General features: G+C 28.3%; 1 protein-coding gene and 1 non-coding gene across 2 annotated transcripts; one reads left to right on the top strand and one right to left on the bottom strand.

Moving 5' to 3' along the window:
* Window positions 1-11,556: 11,556 nt before the first annotated feature.
* On the top strand, window positions 11,557-11,675 carry LOC149031089 (5S ribosomal RNA). The gene has a single exon (XR_016178041.1). It is a non-coding gene; the product is annotated as a 5S ribosomal RNA (ribosomal RNA).
* A 1,562-nt stretch (window positions 11,676-13,237) lies between these two features.
* LOC107072745 (nose resistant to fluoxetine protein 6) lies at window positions 13,238-19,342 on the bottom strand (the record flags this gene model as incomplete). The annotated part of the gene is given in 13 exon segments (XM_089176593.1): window positions 13,238-13,666; window positions 13,757-13,899; window positions 13,985-14,159; window positions 14,264-14,393; window positions 14,629-14,724; window positions 14,823-14,902; window positions 14,981-15,146; window positions 15,296-15,512; window positions 15,628-15,855; window positions 16,121-16,233; window positions 16,321-16,514; window positions 16,587-16,831; window positions 19,047-19,342. Coding segments are annotated over 13 exon segments (2,124 nt in total). The 3' UTR covers window positions 13,238-13,540.
* Between the last annotated feature and the right edge of the window lie 8 nt (window positions 19,343-19,350).

Below are 19,350 nucleotides of genomic sequence, written 5' to 3'. Positions count from 1 at the left end.
ACGTGAAGGTAAAAAACCTAATTTTTTCATCACGACAAGCTATGTTTGTACAACCAAATAAACAACAATAGACATTAATTTTATTTTTTCTTGCTGGGAATTCTGTAACAAAAAAAAATTCTTTATAACAACTTTTTAGTTTAACAATACTAGTTATTTTTAATTGTACTTTCAATATTAAATAAGCAAGTCATAAAATTAAAAATATATATATTTCCACATAAATATTGTGTAGTTTAAGTCAACTATCAGCAATTTTATTGTTTACTCATAAAACATATGTAAAATTATTTAATAAAATTGTAGTACTTTTTATTTTTTAATAATATTTCCTATTTAAACAAATTATAACAATATTTGAAGTATATTTCATCAAAAATTATTGAAAAATGTTAATACTGAGTTTGATAGTTTTTATTTTTTGAATATAATATTGACATTGTTTAACTTTTAATAAGCGGCATAATGATTTTTACATATCATTAACTGTTCCCCTTAAAAATATGTTTATGCCGTACAGTATTAGATGTATCCCCTAAAACAGTAGTGTTATTTTTATCTGCCAGAAAATATGGTCTGCATTAAAATCAACAGCATGATTTTTTCTTAATTCATTGCCCCTTATACTATTTAAAACAACAATAACATTTAAGATATTGCTTTATGCTATTAATGTACGAAAACTTAAACTTTTACAAAAATTGAAAAAATTTCATTTTTTGTTTACTTTATATTTTTTTTTAGAACAGTTTTTTTTTATCGGCAATAATACAGAACAATTGTACTTAGCAGTATCATGTTAAAAAACAAGTTGCCGTACAGAATCAAATGATTTTACAGCTGTAAAAATCAAATATACGATTAAATTAAGTTAATAATTGATATACATTCAAAAAACAACAATTTTTAAACGGCATTATTTTAATTAATACTTCTGAGTGCTAAAAAATAAACTGAAATTGATGCCGTTGATTTTTAGATCATCCCCCATACCCGTGGAGAAAGGTGGATTTTAACCCTGGAGTTTTCTCCCTTGTTGCATGATTTTTGCACGGCGTTGCGAAATAATCAATTAGAATAGGTATTTAAATTGTATGAAACCATCGCCGTAAATAATCAAATGATGTAATAGACCGGGGGTTTTGTCAGAAAATCAAAAATTTTTTCCGACATTGTGGCTTACTATTTTTTAACGGCATTATGTGTTTTTCCATTATTTTCAATGGATCTATCAGTGGTAAGAATGCCGTAAAAAATTATTTGATAAAAAAGCACCCGGTTATTTTGTGCTTTTTAATTCTCACCTGCACTCAGTTGGACAGCTTACAAGTCACGGCATAGTGCTAAAAATTATTATTTTATGCCCTTCTATCGTCCAATACAGGTTTCCTGCGGGATCATATGACCCATCGATTTTTTAGATCGGGCCTGTAGTCTACAACGCGTAGCGGGGCACCCCTATTTATTATAATAATTAAAATGTTTCACACATGATAAGTATTCAAATATTATCGTGAGTCAATGTATATGAAATATATTTCAATTACATATAATATTTTACTCGTTATCCGATTCCTAATCAGAAATACGTAATACTCATATATTACAAATAATTTAACGCGAATATGTTAATAAATATAATTTATTTTTTTTTGAAATAAAAAACACTTTACTACACACATATAAGTAATCCAACGATAACACATTAATAAAAATAAATAAATTTTATTTTTAAAATAATAAGAAACACGTATTATACCCATATTATAAATTATCCAACGTAAATATATTAATAAAAAAATTTTTTAAAAAATTTTTTTAACTAAACAACAAAGCTCATCTTAAAATGTTATTTGTGTTTATAGTTTAGTCAAATCAGTCAAAATTAGAAAAAAACCCACGGAATTTGAGATATCAAGCTATAAATTCGTATAAACTTGTATTTTGACATTCTAAAAGTTGTCTCAAAACCTACATATGGTAGGGTGTACGCGACTATTAAAGTCTAAGGTCAAAGGTAACAAAAATCGATTTTTTGTACATTTTTTGCCAATATCTCGTTTCCTATGGGTTTTTCGCTATTTGTATTTATTATCAATATTGTAGAGGATTAAATTCCGTACAGCTTTTGTTTGAAAAATTTTTTTATACAATGAATCGTTTTCAAGATAGCGTGCGGAGAGCGCGCAGTTAGAGCATCATTTAAGGTGTTGACCGGTAGTCCCGGTCAAAAACACGCAATATAATGTTTATTAATTATTAATAAATACATAATTATAATTAATTTTCGTTTATTAATAACTATTACATTATATTTATTAATTTTTTTCATTAATTAAATACCTATCTATTGAATAACATTTATAACCGATTCCTACAATTAAAAAATAATTAAGGGACAAACTTTAATTACATTTTATTTATATCCTAATTTTCACTCTAAATACATTTTAAATAGAAAATAATTAAATACATCTTCTTTAAAATCTGTAAACTCTTAAATTATTTTATAACGTTAAAAATTGTACTATTTTATATAGTATCATTTTAGCCAGTAGGGACAGATGTTCAATTGTATTCAATGAATAATGAATAATGTTAATTGTAAATAACATTATTCATAATAATATATATTCATTATAATAATAATAATAATTCTAATAATAATTACTAATTTACTTCTTACTTAATCATAATAATTATTTATATTTTAATTGTTAATTGTAATTGTAATATTGTTAATTGTTGTTCAATTTAAGTATTTTCCTTAACAATTCTATAACTATAGGGGAAGGTAAGTGTTATTAAATAAATTGAAACCTAATTAAAAATAGATACGTAAATAAAATAATTATTAAATATAATGTAATAGTTAATAAGAAATGAAGATTATTATTAATATGTATTTATCAATAATTAATAAACTTAATATTGCGTGTTTTTGACCTGGACTACCTGTTGACCTTAAATGATGCTCTAACCGCGCACTCTCCGCCGTGTATCTCGAAAACGATTCAACGTATAAAAAAATTTATTGTACAAAAGTTGTAGGGAATTTAATCCTCTACAATATTGATAATAAATACAAATAGCGAAAAACCCATAGGAAACGAGATATTTGCAAAAAATATGCAAAAAATCGATTTTTGTGAGCTTTGACTTTAGATTTTAATATTCACGTACACCCTACCATAGGTAGGTTTTGAGACAACTTTTAAAATGTCAAAATACAAGTTTATACGAATTTATAGCTTGGTATCTCAAATTCCGTGGGTTTCTCCTAATTTGACTGGACTATTAATTATTACGCAATGAGCAATCAACGGATACGAACATTTCAGACAATCAAGTATTATAGTAAAGTGCAACCATTCTGACGTACGAAATAAAAAAGAAAACAAAATCAGAAAAACAACAACATAACCTTAATAAAAAAAAAAAAAAAAACATCATCAATAAATTTCCTCAGACGATGATGAGTTACCATTGGACAATGGTGATATTATTGAAAATGAGACGGTGATTAAAGATGGCAGTTCTATGAGTATTCATAATCATCGTCAACGTTCTCAATGTCATTGTCGGCAACAAAGAGAACGACGATACCGACAACAACAACAACAACAGCACCAAGAACAAGAACAAGAAGAAAAACCAGATCAACGTCTTCTTCGTCATTCGCAAAAAGAGGAAAAAGAAGAAAAGAAAAAAGTGGACGAAGAAGAGGAAGAGGAAGAAGAAGACGAAGAAGGAGGAGGAGGAGGAGGGGGTGGTGGTGGAGGGGGTGGAGGAAAAGAAGAAGGAGAAGGAAAAAGTTTAGAAGAGGAAAAAAAAGGTAGAAAGTGGATTAGATTTACATAATATTTTACAATATTCTGCACCAATGGGACAAGAAATGATGGCCGATGATATGGCACAAGGTTACACGCAACTTATTCATCAAGTTCAAGAACCCCAAGAATTTATATCGTTGGAAGAATTTTGTCCTCATATTCATCAGGAAACACGGGCCCACGATTTGTGCGGTCAACATTTTTATCATCAACTACAACAACAACTACAACAACAACAACATTTACAACAAAGAAGGTGTTTTAATATTTCGACTGTTCAAGAGTAAGTTTTCTTATCGATACGTTTTTGTATTATTATAGTATTCTTTATTATTTTTTCAACATTAATTTTTTTCTTCAAATTTGTAAATATGTATATGTGTGTGTGTGTGTGTGTGTGTGTGTGTGTGTGTGTGTGTGTGTGTGTAAATGTGTGTATTGTCTTTTAATTTGTTTAGATTTCCTTTTTTCTCTTTTTTTTCATGATTTTATAATTAAAATATATACAGTAAGTGTAAAAAGTATTCTTATACCGATCAATTTGAAATAAAATGTTGAAAAATTGTAGTTTATTAATTAATTTTTTATATTCAATGAATTTGTACATATTCATGAATATTTCTATAATAGATATAATGAAATAACAAAATAATTTTTTTTCAATAAAAAATGCATTTCTCTATGCATTCGTCTCATTCTCTCCAAGCTCTGTTTTTTTGTTTTATTTATGTAGGAGAGTTTTAAGTGTAGAAGAATAAACATTTATAAGCAGATAGGCGACGAAAGAATAAAAGACAAACGAACCGATAGTCGAAATAAAGAAAGACGGTGTGTGGTCTGCTTTGTAAGTTGTGTAAGTTGTATGTGTAATTCTGTGTGAGTCAGGAAGGTTTTCGAGCGATATCAATGCTTTGTTTATTGCATCGGACCGGGCGTTTGGAAAATTCAAGAACAGCGTGGGGATGGATATAAAGGGACGAGGATTGAGTCAGAGGGTAGTAGTAGTCGCAAGTCGTCATCAGTCGTTATTCAATTGTAAGAGTGCACTTGTTTATATCTGTTGTTATCGTAAGACTGTGAAGCACTATTGTATCTTTTTCTAATGCCTATTTTCAATATATCTTATCAGTAGGATTAAACTAGGTGTATGTTAACCTCGCATCTCTAACCCAAACGAAAATCCTACATTTATGATATACATACCTAGTAACCTCAAAATCAATATTTATTTTTTTATTCTTGAAGTTAGGGAGTGCATGGCAAGTGCATTTAGTATATTAATAGTTATCGTTAACGGCCATACCGTGATGAAAACACAAGTTCTCGTCAGAAGTCGTCATCAGTCGTTATTCAGTTGTAAGAGTGCACTTGTTTATATCTGTTGTTATCGTAAGACTGTGAAGCACTATTGTATCTTTTTCTAATGCCTATTTTCAATATATCTTATCAGTAGGATTAAACTGGGTGTATGTTAACCTCGCATCTCTAACCCAAACGAAAATCCTACATTTATGATATGCATACCTAGTAACCTCAAAATCAATATTTATTTTTTTATTCTTGAAGTTAGGGAGTGCATGGCAAGTGCATTTAGTATATTATTAGTTATCGTTAACGGCCATACCGTGATGAAAACACAAGTTCTCGTGAAATCGTAAAGACGTGCTTAGTTCGTGTAGTAAATAAACAGTATTAAGTAATAATAGTTTTCAGTTTTTTACTGTTATCTTGTATATATTGATAATAATGGAAGCAATTTATCTTTTATAATGTTGGATGTAGACGATTCCAATATAAAATGTAACGTTAGTTTATATAAAGATAGACCTAACCTTAAAAGTTCGCAGAAGAGAAAGCATAGGGAATTCACTCATGAAAGTGATGTAACAAACGGTGGTAGACAAAAACCGGCAAAAATGGCTCTGTCTGAGAGTCTTGAAAAGCAATACCAACGAGTAATTAGAGAATTAGGAAACAATAAATCTCAGTGCCTTACTCAACCTAACCTTGTACAAAGAACAACAATACGTCCAACTGCACTTAATACACACAAAAGTGATACTAACATAAATATTCACAATGATGTGGAAACAGTGATGGATGATGACGATCATCTACGATCAGATGAGGTGGGTTGCGATTCAAAAATATGGGAAATTCCGAAAAAATCTTTATCTCCAGAGAAGCAAAACAAAATAGCTCTTACGCCTTTAAATACAGTCTCAGTAAGTAATAAATTTGATAGACTATCAGAGAACACCAAACCTAATTATTCCTCTGAATTAACAATACAGAACAATGATTACAAATCTAGTGAGCAAAACGAAAACAAAAAAAGGGGCAACAAACCACCGCCTATTCATACTATAGACATTGATGCTAAAAAGCTTAACATGATTCTTAAGAATCATGCGGAAATGAAATATGGTTTAAGAACAAATAACTCAAATAATACAACAATATATACATATGACTTAGAAAACTATGGGAAAATAATGAATATCTTGAAAGAAAAATCAATAAAATTTTACACATACACACCAAAGAGTATGAAGCAGAAAACTTTGGTTCTAAAAGGTATCTGTTGCAGCTACAATGTAGATGAAGTTAAGAATGAATTGAAAGCACTAAACGTAAAGGAGATAGAAATTACAAAAGTGTCAATTTTAAAAAATAATAAAGGTAATGAAACATCTTTAAACCCAATACTTTTAGTGAATCTGACAGGAGAAAGCAAAACAAAGAATCTTATACAAATAAACAAATTGTTTAATCAAATAATTAGATGGGAACCTTTCAGAAACCCGAAAATTTATCAATGCCATAGATGTCAACGAGTGGGACATACGAGTTCGAATTGCAATCTAGAATACCGTTGTGTTAAATGTACTAAAAAACATTATCCTGGTGAATGCCAATTAAATAACCAAAATCCCAGCGAGGAAGTACAATGTGTGAATTGCGGTTCGTTTGGACATCCGGCGTCATACAGAGGATGTGATTTCTTAAAATTTGCGCAAAAAACAGTTAATCTACAAAAGGAGGAAGAAAAAAATAAAAGAATGGAAAAAATTAGAAGAATATCCAAAATAGTAAACCCCGGGTTAACTTATGCAGAAGCAGTCTCCAAATCTGATAATAGAAGAAATAGAATTCATAATTTTCAAGAGAGAATTAATTATAACTATCAAGATAACATTCAGCATAACCAAATGAATAACCAAAATGATATTGCTAGTATATTGTCTTTATTTAAAAATGATATAATAAACACCCTCTCGATCAAATTAGATAATATTGTAAATCAAGTAGATATTAATACCAGAAAAATTGACTTTATACTAAGAAGACTAAACTTAGAATGGATAGAGTAAATAATAACAACGATAAAAAAAAATGTTTGCTCAAAAGTACACTACAAGTAATTGCTATAAATGTAAACTCAATTATTTCCAATGAAAGAAGAAATTATCTGTTAGATTTTATTAAAATACACAATCCTGATATATTACTCTTGAACGAAACTAAACTTAATGAGAAACATAAGATGCAATTCGAAAACTACGTATTGATAAGGCAAGATAGACATAACTCGGTACAAGGCGGGGGTGTTGCAATTCTACATAAACGAAATATCTCATGTAAACAGGTAAATTGCCAAACCTATAACAACGAAATATTAGAAGCGACTGCAATCTCCTTAAAACTCAAGGACGAGAATCTTATTATAATAAGTGCATATGCAACTAGCAGCATTAATAAGAAAGACTTTATAGTAGAATTAGAAAAACTATTTATGATACTGGATTTAAGCAATCCCTCAAACTATTATCTCCTGGCAGGGGATCTTAATGCTAGACATTTAGATTGGGGAGATAACATGAGTAACGAGAGAGGAAAAATATTAAAAACTTGGATCGATGATAATAATACAATAAATAGATGCACCATAAAAGGACCGGACCAAGCAACGTATGTGCATGGAAAATCTTTTCTTGATGTTATTATTATTGATTCTAGATTATCGATCAATCTAAACGGAGAAGATAAAATTATAACAGCAGATTATGAAAGTGACCACCGTGCTTTGATAGTGCCCATCAATTTAGATCATTTCTCTAACGAATTACCAATAAATGAATTAAATAAGGAGAGATACGTATTCAGAAAAACTAATTGGATTAAATTCAAAAAAGAAGCAGCGAAAGACTTCAATATCAATATTCCAGTAGAAAGAAATTTAAAAAATACAGAAATAGATTTTTATATAAAGGAATTAGAGACTTTTATAGTAGGTAGTATGGAAAAAAGTATACCTAAATATCATTATGAGAATAGCATGGAAAAATATAAAAACAATAAAATCAAAAAAATGTTAAAAACCAAGTCGACTCTTAATTCTATTATGAGAAGCTTTAAGAGGGATCAGAAAAAAAATAGAGCTGAGATCGAGTTAACTAACATATTATTGAAACAAATCTCTGAACTTATTAAAAAAGAATACACTGCTTCTTATAATCAGTATTGGACTAACGCTGCAAAAAAAATTAAACATAATGATTCCTCCTCCTTTTTTCCAAAACTTAATAAACAATTTAGAAGTAAACAAGCTACCTCGATAGGCAACCTACTCTTATCAAAAAAAGATCAGGAAACTATAGACAGAATAGAAATCAAAACATCTGAGATCGACCAAACTGATGATCATTATGTAGTAAGTGACCCGATCCAAAAATTGGACTTAATTGGGGCACACCTGGAAAGAGTTTATAAATCAAAAGAAATGAAGGATGAGTCCAGATTGGACAATATAATCAACAGAGAATATGATAAATTAAATAAAGACAGAAAAAAGTGGAATGGCATCTGTGAATTCAACAGTGAAAATAAAGCAAACTATCCAAAAAATAAATCCTTGAAGGAGAATTTAACATACCTCTGTAATAGACAACAACTTAGTAAAATAATTAGCAAATTAAATAATAAAACATCTTCAGGAGTGGATAACATTCCTAACATAGTGATTAAACATTTACCTGATAATGTAATAGAGTGCTATGCAATATTATTTAATAACATTCTTAATAATGCATATTATCCTGTAGGTTGGAAAAAGGGAAAAGTAATGCCATTTTTAAAACCCAATAAAGAAAGGAATAATGTTAACAACTATAGACCAATTTGCCTAATGTCTAATATAAGTAAATTATTTGAAATAGTCATTAATACTACAATTAATCACATTACAACAATAAATAAAACAATACCAGATCATCAATTTGGATTCAAATATAAACACTCGACAGTGCACGCCATACACAAGTTTCTTGCAGACTTATGTTGGGCTCTCAATGGCAAGAAAATGGTTGGTGCCTGTTTAATTGATCTCGAGAAGGCCTTCGATTCTGTCTGGATTAAGGGGCTATTGTACAAAATGTTAAAAAAGAAATTTCCTAGGGAACTAATTTACTTACTTATGGATATGTTCGATAACAGAACTTTTATAATCACAGATGGGACTCATACCTCGGATAAAGATTTCATAATAAAGGATGGTCTGCAACAAGGAACAGTGAATGCACCGATATTCTTCAACGTGTATAATAGCGACATATTGCATTTATATGGTATGAACGAAGAGGAAGATACATCAGCATTAGCATTCGCTGATGATTTCATAGTATATATTACAGGGAATAAACCATCTGAAATCCAAAAAAAACTAGAGATCAAGGTAAATCAAATAATTAAATATTATAAAACTTGGAAACTGAAAGCCAACCCGCAGAAATGTGAGACAATTTTATTCCGAAGGAATTTAAGCGAAATTGCCAAATCGGCAAGAAATTGGAGAGATTTTCAAATAAAAATAGAAAATGAAGAGACTGGAGAAGAAATAGAAATTCCTCACAAGCATGCAGTTAAATATTTGGGTATGAATTTAGACGAAAGGATAAAACTCACCAAACATATAGACATCCAACTTAGCAAAGCAAAAAAGGCCTTCATGGCAAACTGCAGAATCTTTTATTCGAGGCACCTATATCCTAAGATCAAAGAAATATGTTATCAGCTTCTAATAAGACCTATAATAACGTATGCCTGCCCTGTATGGATGAACTTTAATGACTCAACTGCTGAAAAACTCAGAGTATTTGAAAGAAAATGTTTACGTGCTTGTTATAATTGTACAGGTCCGCAGACACAGGATATAAAAAATATATCAGCAATGGTACACTATATAGAAAAGTAAATATTAATAGAATTGATAATTTTATTATCAAGCTTACTCGAAATTATTTTGCTAATATAAAAAAGATAGATAATAATAATCTAATAAGATCAAGTGTATACCCGAATAGACAATATCATGAAAGATCGTTTGAATCAGGATTTATTCCCCCTGAAGCTTTTATAACAATGGACCAGGATGGATTAATACAAAACCAAAACAATGTACCAATAATATACCACATTTTTAGAAATAAAGCCAATAAAAAAATTACTTATAAAGACAGAATAAGAAATAAGCAAGTAGTTAATCTTAGATACTCGACAGCATTACCAAAGAAAGATATTATGGACTTCTCAAGATTAGCTAAAAAATATTGGTGGATTTGTAATGAGGATAACTCTATACAAGAATTAAAAAAAAGATATGACTTAGTAATAAGGGATAGAAAGAAGTAATAGACTCAGTTTCTCTAAACCACAAAAGTTGTGATATTAAGCATTAGTATTCTTGTACATATGTAAATAGTAGGTTTTTAAGATTCTTGTTAAGAGTTCACTATACTGTATAATTATATTTATATTTATCCTTTTTTATTAAATAATTCATATCTAAAATAAGCTAAATAGTGAGCAAAAGGTAAGATTTAAAAAATTAATATAAAGTAACGGTTAGAACAGGTTTTTTGCAGAGGGATAGTTTATTCGTAAACAGGATCTCTGTTTTTTCTCCAAAACTTGGAAACATAAAAGTGATAATCAAAATAATTGACTGAAAATTTATACTAGTTTTAGTAATATGTTACTGGAATAATAAATAAAATTAGTTTATTAACGCGTTCACTAGACTAAGTTAATAAATATAGACAGTAAGATTTATGGTATATTTTTGTGATGTATTTTCAAACACCATATATGTAAAAGAAAAATGTATTTTTATAAAAGAGAAAATAAACATCAATTAAAAAAAAAAAAAAAAAAAAAACACAAGTTCTCGTCCGATCACTTAAGTTAAGCATCACTGGGCACGGTTAGTACTTGGATGGGTGACCGCTTGGGAACACCGTGTGCTGTTAACACTTTTTTTTTTCTTTTTTTATTTTATTTTTCTTATTAGTGAATGGTACAAAATTCATTGTCAAAATCAAATTTAATTTAACATTTTTTGATAATATCTTATATTAATTATTAATGTATATATGATTAATAATTTATTATTATTTCACACACACACAATTCAATATATAATAATTAATATAATATTATTTTTTTATATGAATATATATATAGTTACAATATTATAATAAATGAACTCTAAAATTAACTTACTTTTGATACTGTGTATTTGTCTCATTTTCTTGAAGTTTGGTTTTTTTTTTTTTTTTTTTTTTTGAAGGTTTCACTCCTAACGTGCTGTGATCTACACATATGTATTTTTATACTTAATATTACGAAGTATAAGGGAAGTACATATAGTATATGGTTAGTTATCGTTAACGGCCATACCGTGATGAAAACACAAGTTCTCGTCCGATCACTTAAGTTAAGCATCACTGGGCACGGTTAGTACTTGGATGGGTGACCGCTTGGGAACACCGTGTGCTGGTAACACTTCTTTTTTTCTTTTTTTATTCTATTTTTCTTATTAATGAAAGATCTTATTAATGAATGGTAAAAAAATCATCATCAAAATCAAATTTAATTTAACATTTTTTGATAATATTTTCTTATTCTCTTCTCTGTGTTTACATTATCGTTTATATACAAACTCTTATTACAAATGGCTTATATACTATTACTTTAACAAATATTAAAAGTAAGGAAAAAATAAATAAACAAAATCATTATTACCTATCTCACGAATTTATATTAACAATTAATGATAAAAATAAAGAAATCGGATGAAATGATAACTTACATTTTTAAATATAAATTCTAATTATCAGCGTATTATTTTTATCATTTATAAAATTAAGTCTTAATTATTGCTAATAATCTTTAGTTGATATTACTTTACTCAAGGACAGTTACCTAACTCCCTATTTATTGGATTAATCCAAATAAAATAAATAAATAAATAAATAAATAAATAAATGAGTAAATAAATAAATAAATAAATAAAAAAGAAAAAAAACAAAAAACGATCGATAGGGAATAATCTCGGAGATCGTTATTTGGAAGTTATGCGAGTTGCGTATACCTAAACGGATAATAGGATAAGTTTACAACGTACAGAGATGCAATGACGAGTATATTCGAATAATTAGTGTAAATTAATCGACCAGGTGTATGTCCCAAAGAGAGAGAGCAGAGCAGAGAGAAATGCATTTTTTATTAAAAAAAATTATTTTTTTATTTCATTATATCTATTGTAGAAACTTTCAAGAATATGTACAAATTCATCATTTATAAAAAATTAGTAAACAAACTACAATTTCACAACATTTTATTTCAAATTGATTGGTGTACGAATATTTGCTACACCCATTGTATATATTTATTCTTAAATTTTATTAATATATATTCATCGGTTACCATAGAAATATGATTTCATCAGTGGTAGTTGATTGAGAATCCTCGTACTGTTATTTCGTGCATTAAAGTCTCCCACGTGGTTTAGTCCTTCGATTTGAAACCATTACTTCTACACGTTTCTTTATTCTCACGTTTAAATGTGTATAAATATATTCGTTTCTAATACAAAATAAAAAAAATGAAAGCATTGATTTTTTCTAAGTAACTTTCCACAGCTTACGAATCAGTTATTGTTTAGCAATGAAAACTTTCTCTTAAAAAAAAAAAAAAAAATAAATATTAAATAAAAAGATCTATTATGAAATGAACATATTGATAGTAGAATTAAAATTTTAAATGCAAAAAAAACTACTAACAAGAGTATTGTTTATTACGATATCAAAATAATAATTATATAATAAAATAAATCATAAATATAATTTATATTATATTATATGTATAATGCATAAATATTTAAATGTTTATATATATACGTATATGTCATATAAATATATTATTGAAATATATAATTATGTAGTTAAATATAATAGTAAATAAAACAAAAATAACATATGTGCGGATAAAATGTGTTAGAAGTGAAATATTCAAAAAACTAAGTTATGAGAGAATGAGACGAATGCACAGTATCAAGAGAAAGATAATTGTAGGATTTATTTATTATAATATTGTTACCATACATAACAAAGAGCATCTGTATGATCAGTAGGTGGAATAGATGATAAAAACTACACTTTTCTAAATTCAAGCAATAAAAATGAAAACATGGCATCGAAAACTGAACATACACTTGGTAGCTAACATAAACTTATCAACTAATACAACAAACTTACTAACTAAAATATAAAGAATGGATTAAAATAAGTTACGTATTACACTAATGATTGTAATTTCTTCCTGATCTTGCGATGTGAAAATACTAACGAAAAAGTGAAAAAAACGAATCATTTTCCCTTGTTCGAATAATTACTCCACTCCCTCAACAAGAAAACGTACGGCATTTCAAACATCAACGAAACGATGTAAGAACATATGTAAGTAACTATAACGAATCCTAAACCAGTAATTGCCTAAAAAAGAAAACAAAACAATATAATGATATTTCATTAAAATTCATATTAATCTATCGACATGATGAAACAAGAAAGAATAATACATACGTTTGCTAGATTATCAAAATGCACGGTACTTTTACTTAAAAAGTTAAAAGAAAGTATAAGAAATGGATTTAAAAGATATGCCGAGTAGCTCAATCTGCTCAACGGAATCCAACATTTCCAGCATAGGATACTTTTAACTATACCTACAATATAAAATGATTTAATTAATAACGATTACAAAGTAATAATATCCAAATAAAAAGAATCGAATTATATTATTATTTATACCTCCATTATTTGTAGAACATGCTATAATTATCCATGAAATACCAATTGACCATACTGTTCGGTTAAGAGCAGTATAAAGAGCAGCAGTTAAACCTGATATTCTGTTCGGATACAATCCAAACATTGCCAATATATTGCACAGACTGCCGAGTAACCAAACTAATAATATCGTTTTCTAAAATCAATTATTAACATTAAAGTAAACATTAATATCATCAATATGCATATTTAATGATAAAAAATTGTCGAAGAAACAGACGATTAGTATAATTTGTTTACCTTTTTCCAATGTAATGTATTATTTAATTTAAAAACAATATAGGCAGTGATCGCACCAACGAAATAAGGTCCTATTCTAGTCAATGGTGAATAGTACACCATTATTACAAGACGGAATACTTTGTCCCATCTATAAATCAATAAAACGCTTATTTATTTGATGAAATAACACTTTCATTACAGCGTATTTTGAGAAGAATATGATTCTATTAAAATTTGCTTTTGCATATTAATTGCAGAATAGTACAATTGATTCATCGGCTAGTTGTATATACGAGTTATTACACAGTCAACTAATATTTAAGTCGCTAATAATGTAAGTGTTCAATTTTTTTATATGTATAATCATTAATATTGATATCTACGCTGGTTCCCAATCATAAATGTATGCTACAACTCCAGTAGCGATTAACGATGATGTAAACATAAGACCCAATAAACCGGCTGCTACTGTGAAGTACCTGAAATAAGATTTGGTTTATTAATGTTATTAAGATTGTCTGAGGTTTTATATTTTTTTTATACACAAATATGTTAATTACAAAGTAAAGATATTTACATTGAAGATAAAAATAACAGGAAAATTAAAATCATGTAATATTGCGTGTCGATTGCCAAGTACCAGCTCCAATTCATACACTGGAGAGATTAATATTCATAAGAAATGTTATACCTAATATAATAAATTTTTACTTAAATTATTGAGATTTTTCATACCATATCCTCTATACTAAAGAAATTTTGAATATAAAGAAGATTTCTCCACCAATTTTTTTCACAAGTTTGGAAGTTCCGTTCCGTTATAGGAAAAAGGGAAGTGTTTCTGTTTCGCATCATATTTATTTGCAGTAATCCGATTATAGCCATGAATGTAGGTGTCAATCTACAACATAAAAGTAGCGATGAATAAATGAGATGTATTTTAAATTATTATATTTCAAATTTAGGCTAATAATATACTTGTGATTTTCGGAATTAGATGTAAATATAATTTAATACACTAAAATGTAGCATTAACAAGAATTGTCTTACCTTATAAATCTTTTCAGGAGAGCGAGAAAATATAATTGGATAATTTTTAAATAATTATACGGTTTACTACGTATACTCTTGCCCATGTCTCTCTTTAAATACAAGTAAGTGACCAGAAAAGCACCAAAACATAAAAATGTATCAACTGCGAGGCCCCCATTGAATATCAATTGTTGGATGAAATTCTCCGAACTTCTTAGAAAATATGGTTTATTGTCTTTGAATAAACATAAAAGATTAAAAATGAAATAATGAAGATAATCGTATTAAATTTAAATGAAATCTTTTATATTAATATAAATCAAATTCAATCATATTCATTAGTAATTTACCGTAAAAATCCCTCGAATAAAAAAATATATGTATAATGATAATCCATATCATTGTGAGAGATCTTAATCCGTGTATAACCGGAACATCTGTATCCTCAGAATTTGTTTTAAATATTATTTTAGTGTTTGAATATACGGAAAAAGCCAAGAAAAATTTCCAAATAAAACTTTGGTATTTGAATTTTTTTATTTCATCCTTGTTATCATCGTTTAGAGTTTGTGGATCTTCTAAAAACATTAATATTATGATATTAAATAATTATTTGTTTATCTAAAAGAATAAACTATTATAACCCTTTTGTTACTAGTTACCAATACACATATCTTATTGATGCAAATACTTCGTATGAATTACCAAAAAATATTAGCGTTGTTCTTCATCCTTCAGTAGAGTATATAAAGGATTTTTTATAGAATAATATTTACGTTATAATATCTTATAACAAAAGGGTTAAAAATTATTAAATAAATTTACCTATAGTTAGAGACTTACCATTTTTAGGTTCCTGAACGCATTGTTTATCTTTTTTTAAACTTTCTTGGTGTATCAGAATATCATAGATCGTTCCTATTATCATAAATAGAATTGTATTTGCGACTATTACACTAAAAAGAGAAGTAAGATAAGAAATATAATTATATTGTATATTATATGAGGGACTTTTGTATAATATAGAAGAATTGTTTACATACGCCATTATAATAAATCTTCCACTTGACAACCATTCAAAGTCATCGATTAGATCTCTGACTTCAACCAATGAAAAGTGGGCTAAATATAGTTCGTCTTGAAGAATAGTCCCATCTTTTAAGGAGATTTCTAATAGAGTAAAAAGTTGATCCTTTGAACAGGATGCTGGTAAACACATACCTAATACTATTATGTCCTATAAAAGAAAATAAAAAGATTTGATTGAATTTCTAAAATAACTTATATTTAATTTTTGATAGAAACTTACTTCGTTATCTACTACAATGTGATATTGCATAGTGCTATTATGTCGAATATTAGCGACAAAATATTTCACTTCGAAAGGTGGAAATTCATCTTCGATGGGACGATATTTCGAATTATTTTGTAGTACTTCTTTCGATAAACTTAAAGGATTTCTATTTTCGACATCTTCGCACTGGTCTTTACTACCGAACCAATAATTATTTCCGAAAATGAATCCAGATGTGGGTCTGCCGCTTGCGTCGATTACTTCACAAAACAAAAATAAAATACAAAAATCATCCTTTTGTTTATCAAATTTAATTTTGATTTGCCGCTTAGGATGATAAAACCAGTAATGTGGTCGCAAATATAATCAATTTTAAATGAATTCTTTTTTTCATATAGAGTTGTATAAAATTATGAAAACTTTGTTTACTTTCTATTTCGTATTTTTTTTTTTAGAAAATTTCATCTTAGTACGCGCAAGCAGTTTTGCAAAAAACATAGTTGAAATTTTATACAAAATCTAAAAATTTTCTTCCTAAAGTTGTTTATTATATATTCTTAAAATGTTTTTAGTATAGTGATTCACTGACTTTATATAAATGTAAACTATAAAAAATTGTTTATTTATCTTGTTTAGCTAGCTACAATCGATGGTAGAATTCTTACAATTTCTGCTGCCTAAAATTTATAATAACCAAACATATACTCATATATACAGAGGCGGCAGTATACTTACGTACACTGTACATTTTAACTTTTAAACTCTCTTATGTTTTTTTTATACTTAGCTATCTGATTCAGCGCTTTATTTCTAAGAAGTTTCGATGGTTAAGCATCTACTAACAATAGCGTTTTTATGCATTCCAAAAAATAAAGCAGTTTTTAAACATTGTACTCCGATGTATAGATTTCGTAGCGGACAACTACTTACGTACATAGAGATTTGTCGTATCTAATGCGCTATTTTGAGAATATAAACAGTAATTTTTAGTTTTCATCGACAATTTGAATAATTAAGACGTGATATAAAGTTTTTCGCAATGAGTAAGCTATAAAATATAGCGCTAGAACAACGACGATTAGTACGACGTTTTCGCAAAAGTAAAAAATCATATCGACAAATATTTGCAGAACTGGGGCTGTCAGTTATGGCGTGTCACTAAGCAATCAAATATATTGAACATAATGGTACATCGGACAACACTCCTTGTAAGTCAAGACTTCAAAAAAATGATAGAAGAACGGATAAAAAAGTTCATCGTCTCTTTGAAGGTGATAGATTTAAAACTGCAGTCGATATACACAGAGAGATGACTGCAAATTTACATACTAAAATAAGTGTAAGGACTGTTCAACGACGACTGAATGAATTTCCATTAAATGGGCGTGTTACCAGTAGAAAACCATTCATACCAGAAAAGAATTGCAGGGCCTGGATTTCCTTCGAAAAAGAGCATATTTATTGGACACTCGAACAATGGTCCAAAGTTATACTTACGGACGAATCGAAGTTTATTTAATTAAGTTCTGACGAGAAAGTGTATGTTAGACGTCGGAGAAGTGAAGAATATAAGAAATATTGTTTAAGACCTACTGTAAAAGGTGGCGGTGATTCGGTATTGGTACGGGGTGCAATGATTATAAACGGTACGGGCCCTATTCACCACGTCGAAGGTATTATGGACAAATTTATTTATCTAAATATTGTAAAGAATCAGTCAGTACCATTTGCTGAGGAGTATATGCCGCATGATTGGATTTATCAAGCGAATAATGATCAGAAAAACACCGTACGTGTTGTAAAATCTCTTTTAAGTGTAATAAAATATTAGTTTAATAAAGTTGCTAGAACAATCTCCGGAATTAAACTCCATTAAAATGTTATTAATTGATGTGGACAAACATGTCAAAAAACAAAGCTAGAAAATATTAACGAATTGTATGCCATAGTTAAAGAAGCTTGGTCTTTAATACCAGTTAGTCGATGCGTTTGACTTATCGAAACTATGGAACGTAAGTGTGCCGAGGTTTTAAGAAATAAGGGTTTAGCTATCAAATATTAATCATATTAATTTAATTTGAGTTAATTTCAGTTGAAAATATCTATAAAAATATAAATATTTCCGTATGTACGTATGTATGTGCCCGCAAGAAATTTTACTTAGGAATAGAAAAATATTAAAAATTATCTAAATATGAACAATTAAGAATCCTTTGTTTTTTCATTTAATAACGTACGCTAGGGACTTATAAAAATTTAAATTTGGTTTTTGTATGTCTCTTGAATGAACATATATACAACGATTTCAATACGATCTTGGTAGGTTAACGTAAATATATGGCCGTTATGGTACATTTTTGTTTGAATAAAATATTCATTCGAAATATATTGTTTATAATGAGATGAATAATTATTTTCTTCAATAATATTTCAAATCTCTAGTAATAGAAATTATATTTCATAACTTTCACGTACCTCTTATGCTCCATAATATACGCTTATCAATGGCTTGTCGAAATTCAGTGAGTTCCTTGCCACATTTAGTTGAATTTAATAGTTCTGCGTTTGCTAGCATCCCATAAACTGGCAATGTACTCCATTCTTTTATTCCATTTGCTGAACAATCATTTAAAAACACAATAAATACTGCAAAATACTGGATCAATTGAAATCCTGAACGTGCCATTTTCACTGTGTAATTGTCTTCTAGTTACTTTTATAATAATACTAAATGATCATAAAAGCCCGAAGTATATCCGTTGGAAAGTTATCAGAAGAC

Source organism: Polistes dominula, unplaced genomic scaffold (genome assembly GCF_049000335.1).
Source record: "Polistes dominula isolate Pdom_NZ unplaced genomic scaffold, Pdom_raw_medaka contig_80, whole genome shotgun sequence".
In the NCBI taxonomy this organism is placed as follows: Eukaryota; Metazoa; Arthropoda; class Insecta; order Hymenoptera; family Vespidae; genus Polistes; species Polistes dominula.
Note: the sequence above shows the minus strand (reverse complement) of the source record. Positions and strands in the feature narration are given on the sequence as shown.